We start from the raw sequence: 10,631 nt of genomic DNA, 5'->3' as shown, positions 1-10,631 counted from the left end.
TTTCTAAGCCCTCCTTTGAAAGCTCTGGAGCTCGTACTGCCGGGCAGTCATTAAGTTATTATTACCTGCCTCTTTGCTTAGCATGGCAGGGGAGAGTTTGGGCTGCTTTCGTCTGAGATGAATGAAGTTGATGCATCAGAGTAGGTAAGGAACGGGACAGACAGACAAATGTGGCAGGTACCAGAAGCAAAGCTGTGTGCAGAGGCTTAAAGCATAAATTGGAGCCTTTTTACATGCAACTCCAGGAGAGGAATGGTGAGTCAGTGCTGCCAGGGATGGCTTGTGGCAGGCAGGGCAGCCGCAGCTCAGGGGTTTGCTGCTGGGACAGGGCATCCTTGAGAGCCAGAGATGTTGAGGAACTGTTTATAAAAGGTTCCCCCATGCACCTTGTTCTCTAGTGACTAACTCTAAAGCTTCCTGAATGTCTAAGTTTCATTCAAATTTCTTGAGGACAGAAAACTAAATTGGGCACAGAGGCACCCTCACGTACACTAACAAGGTGCAACCAGGAGCTGGGGAACAAGTAAAATGTTCATGTAGGCTTTATGGTTGGCACAAACCATGCCTGGTGCTACATGTGCTTCTATAAGATGGCATCCAGGGTTTTTTCCCTCATTTGCAGTGGTCATTTTGGCTGGGGAGAGGTGCAGCAGCACCTGGGTGCTCGATGCTCACGTGGGAGAGGATTCCTGAGCCACCAGGTGCCGTACTGGACCTGAGCTGCATCCCACATTTCTGGGCCTTTAATGTTGGTTGTGCTCCTTCAGTGTCATATAAAGAAACATTTTTGTGTTTCTTTTCTCCCATTTCTCCTCAGCTGCCACCCCAGCACTGCTTTGCAGAGGTTTGCAAAGTGCCCAACAGAGGCAGGGAGCTGGGGACCAAAGGCTGTGGGCTGGTCTCAGGGCTAACACCCTTGCAGAGAGCAGGGTCTTGATCCCCTTGAGAGTTGCTTCCTGAGGGCTGTCTGCAAGTCTGGGACACTCTCACGGTACCCTTCTGGTTCCTTACAGGATGTTTGCCAAAGCTAGGAACTGCCAAGAGTTGCAGCTGGCAGCCCACGGTGGGGCTGCAAAGGACACTCTGAGTGGTTGGGGCATTGGAGACCTCTGGTTTCACACTGCTACTGCGTTTTCCCCAGTACTTTGGCTGCTGGGTTCACACGTTGCCACCAAATTGTGCTTTAAAATATATATGTATTCGCTGTGGTTGTATATCTTTGTGACTGTAAGGAGAACGGCAGTCCTGTGGACCTGCTAACACCGCTCCTGCAAGTGCTGCCAAAGAATCACCCCATTCAGCTCGGGGGCTGCTCACTGGATTCTGAACATGCAGCTGCGAAATGTGGTATTTTCTTAACATGCCACCGAATTTAGCTTTTTTTCCCCCACGGAATTTACTATTTTGCTGAAGCCAGGTGCTTGACATTTTTCTGCCGGTCCTTTTGGGGGGTGTGCCATCTTCTAGCAGCTGCTCCTTGGTGTAGGCTGCTCCTCTGGGGGGCAGCTAGCTGGTTTATGAGCCTGAAAACCAAAGGGTTGGGGCTTAGCACTGGCATGCCTGGCACGAGGGAAGGGCCTCGACAACACTGCACGGGGCTGCCAAGCAGCTCCTGGTAGTGAGGAGGAGGGAGTGAAGGAGGAGAAGCACCACCCTCGGTCACTGGGAGGTTTTGACCCAATGTGAGCTTTTTGGTGGTGCCCCACAGTAGCTCAGGTAACTGTGAGCTGCGTGTGAAGGGGAATTTGCCAGAGAGGAACTAATTCTCAGTCTGGGAGTTGGTGGTGGTACCTGTGGAGATTTACCTGGTGGTGCTGGGCATCAGCAGCATTTCAGGTGAGCTCCCCTGGCTCCGACAGGCACAGGACAGCTGCATTGGGCTGCCCTTCTCCTGGCATGGGCAGCTTCTGGCTCTTTCACTGGGATTCTGCAGGCCCCTTGGTTTTCCCCATGTGCACCTGAGCTGCTTTAATTTCACACCTGCTGAAATGTCGCTGCTTGGTTTAAATCACTGCTGGGCACGTTAAGAATGTGATATGAGGATTCATCAGGCAGACCGATGGTTTTAAGAAATGACAGTAGACTTGTTTCCAGTTTTTAATGCTTTCTTGTAAAACTGAAAATATAAAACCAGCCGAGCAAAAGATTTTTATATACATGAGGTCTGTGATTAAAAAAATCCTTTTAGTTAAAAAAAAAAAAAAAAAGAAGAAAAGAATTGACCAATGAGTTAAGTGAAAACTGATTAAACGGACCAACATTCTCAAACTGAAACATACCTTTCAGGAAAAACAAAATCTTTACAAGTTTATTATATAACTTACATTTACACTTTATGGAGAGAACTTACAAAACAAGCTGCTTGAAATGCTCCTCATTCCCTTAAAGCATGAATTTCAAAGTGCCACAGCAAAGGAACAGGTTCCAATATTATCTTATACAGACTATTCATGTATAAAATGGTTTGGTAAATGTGAGGTGTTTATTTAAATGAGCACATATAGGGATACAGACTAAATAAAAGTACTTGAGCAACACCTTTGTTATTACATACACAGTTATAGGTATAATAAAGGAAGGAAGGTCAGCACTGCTCTTAGGTATCTGTATAGATGGGAGGAATGTGATTCAAGCAGTGATCAAAGGCGCTGTTCTGGAAAAATCCGTTCTCGTCAGTTCCGTTGGACACCATGTCTTCAGACGCACACTGAGCTTCAGAGATTGCCTCATAGCCTGCAAGCGTGACAAGTTGTATGGACACGATTTAGCAGCAGTACATATAAGGAAGGAAGCATGGTTTGAGGCCTGGGATTATGCAGCACAGCACAGTGCTAATGACAAGACAATAGGATTTACCATCAAAGCCTTACCCAGGAGATACACAAACTAATCTCCACGGGCACTTGTGTCATAGTGTATGAGGCTCCCATTCATTTCTGCGGACAGCTACCCATTTGCAAGTGAAGTGCAAGTATCAGAGCATGACTCCCTCGGGACTTTACAGTTATTATCTGAATAGGATGTCTAAACAATGAATGGGCAAGGATCCTAGTAAGTGTGAGCTAAAAGTGATGTAGTCCTCTTGTTTTGTATGTTTTTCTTTTTAATGGCACTTACGAAAATGTTCCATGTGTCTTCCAGCTGCTCTTAAGCTTAAGGTCCTGGAGAAATTTGGATCCTGCCATTTGTTGTATCCCTCCATACTGCAGAGCCAAGGTCTGGAAGTGGTGTCTGGGTTGGGTCAGGCTCACAGGACAAGTGAAAGGAGCTGTGCACCATGTTGTCCTCAGCCCACCAAAGCTCACCATGCTGCTGGCTCCTCACCTGTCTGAGATGGCTGGTGCTTATCAGGCTACCAGAAAGCCATTCTGGTGGGGAGGAGTTTCTCTGTCCTTCTCCTTTCACAGTGAAAACCCTCCACAGATATTGTAACCTGCCCCGAGCTGTGCATCCCTGTGGTAAGGAACAGGTTTGCCTGTACCACCTGTTTTGGTTGGGTCTTAAAGAATGTGTCTGGATGAGCTTCAGCACAGGGTTCTGACCCCTGCCCCCAGCCCACAGAGCCCACCTAGCACAATTTCAATAACCATCAGCAGCATTAAGTCAGCTGAGGCAACACAAGGAGCAAGATCCTTCTTGTTAGGATCTCCCCCTCTATAAAATGAGGCTGTTCCTTCTGTTCAGTGTTTGTCATCTCTTCAGCCTGCCTAAGGCTGCACACGTGTGTGCCGAGGTGTGGCAGAACCTAACTGCTCCAGGCTTTTAGGTGAGGTCTCCGGGCTATCCAGCACTGCTGGGAAAGGCAGTCTTGGAGTCCTTAGAACTTAATGACAGGTAGTTTACTATTAGGGCTGGTTTTATTATTGGAGACAAAATTCTCTATTTATTTATAGTTCTGCATTTTCCTACGATGTACTCATTTATGGGTCAAATTCTGCTGTTTGCAGAATTCTGGCATGCAGCATATGGCCAAAGACCCCGAAAGAGAAAGTCAGCCTGTTTATCTGCCCTGTGCTGGGTGTCAGTCCAAGTGGAGTGACTGGTATTTTGATAAGCTTTGTGAGTGTTTACGTTATGCTAATTTCTATTTGATGAGCCTGTACACAGGGTGGATGCACAACCGCAGATGGACAAAACCCAAGATAAGCATACACCCAGAAATCATTATTAGATTCCAGATAGAGTAAACTATCCAAACTCCTGAACAGAAAATAAAAATTTATTGACTGTTAATGTGATTCATGGAACAGCTGTTTGCCAGTCACATTTGGCATGCCTGTGAGATGAGAACTCGTTTAATATTAATGGTGCTATAAAAGCCTGAAAAAAAATTAATACGTAGCCTTGATGAATCTTGCCAACCTCAATGGTTCTTTTTGACATACAAAATGATGAGATAAGATTTATATATTTCACATATGTATATATATGTGTTTCAGCCTCTAAGTATTTGCATACCTCAATAACCACTCTAAAAACAAAAATATTACACAGAAACATTTCATAATAGTTTAGACCCAGAGAGAAAAATCAACTGTTGTTGAAGTTGGTGTCTTGCCATAGTATTATTCTTTGCTCCTACAATTTCGTTGGGAAAGTTTATTTAGTCTGTTCTTTAAATATTGCAGTCTGTCAATCTAAACTTGAAATTTGATGTTAACATGAAAAAACTATGTTTTAGTAACATCAAACTTATGAATAACACAAAAGAATTCAAAGTTGAAGTTGAAACTTCATCTTAAACTTTTCCCTTGTGCTAGTCACTGATGCATACACTTTCTAGTACGGAACACCAGACAAATGCATGCAGGCTCTCTCTGAACAGAGTCTTCTTTAATACAAAACAAACAGGAAAGTCAACTCTAATTTTGTGGTCTGACTCAGACCCCATTTCAAAAAGCATTTAAACATATGTTTTCAGTATCGTCCTTAGCTGAGATGCCCTCCTGAATTCCAACATGAAAAATTTCTTGGAGATACGTAAGTAAAGATTGGGGTAAATGATACTATTTCATGGCTCTGACAATACTCACATTTTGTTTGATTTCAGTAATTCTGTCAACTCTTAACTGTGGTTTTAAAAGTAGAAGAAATGCTTTATAAAAATGAATGCCTACATATTGAAGTACTATAGTCTTCTAGCTGTTGTAACTTACTGAAAATTTTGCACTATGCAAATATGTAGCTGAACAGGGAAATACAACTGCAGTGAATGTGCACAGCACAGACAATGACCAGCACAAATAAAAGGGGACTTCCAAACAAAAAGGAACTAACTAATATTTTTAGTCAAATTTCCCAAAGCAGTGTCTTTCCATTTTGTAAACATCAGTATTGTAAAGCAAAGCCATCCGTTTATTCTTAGATGGACATGAAGCTCCAGCTGCTATTTTCTCCAGTATTTTGCTGTCTTCTCAACTACTGTCTGATTATAAACGCCTGCCTGAGCATATGTGAAGACATGTACTATGAACACCCCACACAACAAATGTGAGAAATGTCTTGTTTGTCAGCTCTCCTGAAGCTGTGCGTTCCCTGTAATATCCAGCATAATGAAAGGAGAATTTGTCTGTCAAACCAATATTGGATTAAAGAAAAATTTGCTTTCCTAGTGGGATTTTTATAGAGTCAGATGAATTGCAGTGACTTAGTTTCTAGTGCAAACATATTCTTCTAATAGTACTGACTATAAAATGTGTTGTCTTCCCCTCTTGCTAAAAATATATGGGTAATTCTTTATAGACAGAAAAAAAATTACCTGTTGAAGCTAAAGGTGCATTGAGTATGTGATAGCCATTCTGTCTCAGAGGATTGAAGCAATGGGATTCCCCTGTTAGCACATCGCTGGTGACAGACTGGTCCATTGTTCTGTAGCAGTCTCCGTAGTGGAAACAGTTTTGTATTGAGTGAAAGCTGCCTTGGTAACCTGAAAACAGATATTGCATACACATTTTAACACTGCTGCAAGGGTATTAGCCCCATTTCTGTCACAGTATTTCATTACTATTGTGGGGTTTCTTCAGTTCCTCAGTTTTAACTATGGAAAAATGATCATGCTATCCTATAAGGCGCAATAATAGGAAAGCTACATCAGACTTAGTCCCACAAGGTGCTGTGGACTGTAATCCCCATCAAGCAAAAATGTTAAGGATGTGCTTTATTTCAAGCAATAGAAGAGACTGGATGAATGAAGTCAACAGCCCACTTGTGTTCATAGAGAAGTAATAAGTACTTCACTGGATCAGGTCCAGGAAGCTCAGCCCCTAAGGGAATGCTACTATAATGAATTACTTTTGATTTTAATGCAATAATGCAATATTTAAATGAATAACACTGCTCTATTTGCAGCAGAGTAAAGTCTTTTCTCATCCAAGATGCATTACGCACTGCTGGAAACAGCACTTTTTCTTCCAAATACCTTTAAGAATACCTTAAACCCCTCCTTTCTCAGACTCCTCTTATTTTAAGTGAAAACTCTTCAGTGAACACAGATGGCCACGGTCAGTAGAATCAAACCAGAGGTGCAGGTCTGTCTCCAGGTGGCCATCAGGTGGAGACTTAGGGCTCAGTTAGAGATTACTTGCTTCTTGCTTCTGCAAAGTGCCAAGATAAATCTGCAGGGTCTCTGGCTGCTTCAGTCATTCTGCTTTTGGGGCATGTGACTTTTGTACCCTGAATTTTCATTTCCTGCTTTTATATATCTTCATATTTATTTCTGGTGGATCAGTAGTTTTGTTTTTGCTTGCAGAAATTGTGAATGAGTTGCACACAACAAAGAAGATATTTAGTAGTAAATGACAAATTAATTGCTGAGGAAGGAATTTTACAACTTGCAAGTTTGTGCCAGCATCTTAAAAGATGATATTTGCTCCCATAAGGATGACCTCAAAGCATGCCACAAAATTTATACCAAACATGGCCTGATTTAATTCTCCTCATTCCTTCTGTCACAACAGCCTCTCCTCTTCCTGACTCCAGATGCAATGCACACTAATTGCACATTGAGATTAACTATCCCTTTTCCTGTCTTCTCCTAAAGTCCCTTCTGAAGTGATGTTCCTTGCCTTATAGGTGACTGAAGTCAACCAAGTCAGACTTAAAGTCTAATAGAATGTATCATCAGGATTTTTCCCAAATTGCCACAAAAAACGAGGACTGTTTCTTGCCCAGTCTTCTTCAGTTAGACTGGAACACTTCCCAAAGACCAACTGCAAAAGCTTCAGGTAGTTCAGTCAGAGCCATGGCCAGCTCTGCAGCTGACAGGAGTCAGCACTGCTCCACTCACCAGCACAAGACCAAGTTTGCTGGGTCAGTTGTGCAGCTGTTTAGTTTGCTTAGAAATACAATAATGCCCGTCCCTGCCACCAGGGTGTCCAGGTGCTGTATGGGATAGAATTTGTCCCCTACAAATCATGCAGTGTATACGTTTTTTTCCTGTTAAGAAAGATCTCCTACCTTTTTCTACCTTTTCCTTTTACTACCAAAGTTTGATCAAGTAGATAACATCAGGCAGAGTTCAGGGCCTGTCTGAATTCTGGTCATGTTTTTCTGTGACAGTAATAAATAAGGCTAAGTGAGGCAATTCTTTAGTAGAAATGCAATGAACTCATCCAGTGGTGAAAGATTTGCTCTGAAGTTTCACAGTTTAATGTGTGTTTTGGCAGTATTTGCAAGGATTAGATGATTCATTTCTTGAAAACCTGTGATCCTCCACCACAAAAAAATAATAAATTGTTGATACCCATGATTGGTGACGTACTAATGGATGACTATATTAGATAAAGACACTAAGCACACTGTACTGAAGCAGTACATTTTTGCTGCTATGCAGAAGGTGGGCCAGAAATTTGGAAAGCAGAGTATTAAATGATGCATGCCTTTCCTCAGAATAAACAGACAGCCACCTCTATTTACTGACTGGAGAGTCTGGCTCAAAAAAGCAAGAAGCTCTTAGGAGAGGTAGCAAAGCCATCTTTTGATGTGGTTTTAGGTACAGTGCTTTATTGATTGGCTTTTGATAATTACCCTGACTTTTCTGTTTACAAAGCATGAACTCCTTGCTGTAAGCCTTCTAAAAACATATCCTTCTGAGATGAGCAGTGAAAAAAAATGAGACACTTGGCTTCAGATGAGGTATAGCTGGTTGCAGAGAGCACTTACATGCATTGCTAGAGGGAGAGAAAAAGAAAAAAGACCCTTTTCTAGAATGTCTGCTATACACATCACTTCTGGGGAAGGCATGATGTGTATTTTCTCTGTCTCTATAATTGCTGCCCTTTCGTCATGCTCCCTAGCTTGCCTTTGTTAAATCAATTAAAATCTTTATGATCTGCAGTGCTGGCACAGTGGCTTAGAATATCCGAGAACAGCCAAGCATGACAGAATGGATTGAAACTAGGTGGTTCCAGGACTTGCTCAAGACCTATAGGTAAAGGTTTCTTTTGCGGTGTTTTAAGTTACACTCTCTAGCTGCTCAGGAAAGAATATCCGAGGCAGTTGTCTGCCTCAGAATCAGAAGTCTGGAGAAGAGCTGCCATAAGCAATCAAATTCTCTTTTCGATTGCAGTATCTATCCAGCAGCATCATGGAGTGATAATCTGAAAAGGCAGTGCAAAAAGTGTTACTGGAACTGTCCAGTGAAGAGGCACAATGTAGGAAAATACTAGTATTATTATTCTGTTGTATGTGCTCAAATTCCTGAAAAGTGCTTCCCAAAGAAAACGCAGAGAAATACACCATTCCTGCCCTAATGTGCCTGCAGATGTGATAAAGGCAGCAAACTAGAGAAAAAGGACGGATTTAGGAAGGGAAAGGTTGCAGCAAGAATATCAGTCAAGTAAAGCACACCATGACTCTTACAAATGGGACTTTTAACCCCCTGGACCTCAGCAAGATTATAAAAGTTGACTTCCTTTGTCATCAGCTTCATAGAAATGAGAATTCAGTAAGGCTCTATAAAGAAAGGGATGGAGGCTTTATGGAAGGCATTCCATGCATGTGTGAAAAAAGGCAGTGCAATGGCTACGGGAAGAGCGGTCTGACTGAAACTGTCCCTGCACTTAAACTGGGGATGAAACAACACTTGGGTAGGAAGAACTGTGCTTATAGTATTAAAAGTTTTATTTGAATATGTAACTAGTTGAATGTCAATCCTGAAAGGTGGAAATCAGTCTTGGAATGACTGAAGCTGCATATCTGCAGGTTGCACGACAGCAGGATCAGGGAGTTGCTGTGTCAGTAAGATTTTCTTCATGACTTTTTTTGTACTTGCTATTCTCCCACCCGCTGTTTCAGCAGCACAGTTGGAGAGTTTCTTTCAGTATGAGGCTGATTGGCTTTTGCTGACGGCCCTCCATAGCCTGGTGTGACTCAAGAGGCCAGTCAGTCTGCTTCAGAGATCTGAGCCTCCGGCAACTTTTACACTAATAAAAAGGGAAAATTGCCAGCTTGTTGAAATGCTAAGTGTTCCTGAAAACCAAAGTCATTAGACAAGATGGAAAGGCCATGTGAGTTAAAGCAACCACAGGGACTTTTGTAACAACTGGTACCCTTGCCAGATAAGATTTCATTCATGTTGCACAACCACAGGAAATGAATTTGATGCTTGCAGACAATACAGTGGTTGATTTACATATGCAATACAAGATAGACCTTACTGTATTTAAAACATGTAGTAGTAAGGAAAGGTTCATTCCATTTCATCATACAATCATAGAATTTGATTTGGAAAGGACCTTCATGATCATGAAGTTCAACCATAACCCTTTCTACCGAGTCCCACCTCTGATGCCACGTCCACACCTCTCCAATACCTTCAGGGATGGGGACTCCACCACTTCCCTGGGCAGCCTGTTCCAATGCTTAACCACCCTCCTCATAAAGAAATTCTTTCTAATATCCAACCTCCCATGGCACAACCTGAGACTATTTTATCATGACTCATCACTTATCACGTGAGAAAAGAGACTGACACCCTCCTCAACCCAAACCATTCTATGATGTTATGATTCTCATTGCAACAACCTTTCAGGTAACTGTAGAGATGGATAAGGTCTCCCCAGAGCCTCCATTTCTCCAGACTAAACAGCCCCAGTTCCCTCAGTGGCTTCTTCTAAGTCTTGTTTTCCTGTCCCAATTCAGTTACAGTTCCTTTAGGTTTTCTGAAATGCTTTGCTTCTACCTGACTTACCCCCCACCACCTACCTCAGAAAATATTAGGAGCTAAGATATGATTAAAGTCCCATAACTAAGGGTTCAATTAGCAGCTACATATGGTTGATTAGTGAAAATAAAACATGGGAATATTTTTTACAAGTTCTTCAAACTCTCCTCGGTGGCTAAAATATGAAGTAGGCAGGGAGGCTTGTCTGGTGCAAACATCACTGCTCCTTCTGGGAGAGCAAAAGCGCAGCACCAACTTGGCAACAAGTGCTTCACCAATATTTTTTTTTCCACATGCATTTCAGATTTTCCTTCAGTTTGTTTGATTTAAACCAAATTTTCTGAGGCTAATTTTCAAGTGAAGAATTTACTAAATGTCCTGTCAGTTTAAATGATCACTATTAAATGTTTTATGTACAGTAGATGTAGAAATATAACAGTTAATAAAGGAATAAACTGAGTTCCAAGCA

General features: G+C 42.2%; 1 protein-coding gene across 1 annotated transcript in view; it reads right to left on the bottom strand.

Annotated features, from left to right (window-relative positions):
* Positions 1-2,596: 2,596 nt before the first annotated feature.
* The window catches only part of GLIS1 (GLIS family zinc finger 1), a gene marked incomplete at both ends in the record, with an annotated part of 187,582 nt that continues 179,547 nt past the window's right edge, over positions 2,597-10,631 (bottom strand). The window contains 2 exons of the mRNA XM_084290834.1: positions 2,597-2,733; positions 5,759-5,926. Of these exons, the coding sequence (XP_084146960.1) occupies positions 2,597-2,733; positions 5,759-5,926 (305 nt within the window). The remainder of the gene's footprint in view (positions 2,734-5,758; positions 5,927-10,631) is intronic.

The sequence above is a fragment of the Netta rufina genome (genome assembly GCF_964035555.1).
Source record: "Netta rufina genome assembly, chromosome: 8".
In the NCBI taxonomy this organism is placed as follows: Eukaryota; Metazoa; Chordata; class Aves; order Anseriformes; family Anatidae; genus Netta; species Netta rufina.
The sequence above is the reverse complement of the archived record's forward strand: the minus strand, read 5'-3'. Positions and strand labels throughout refer to the sequence as shown.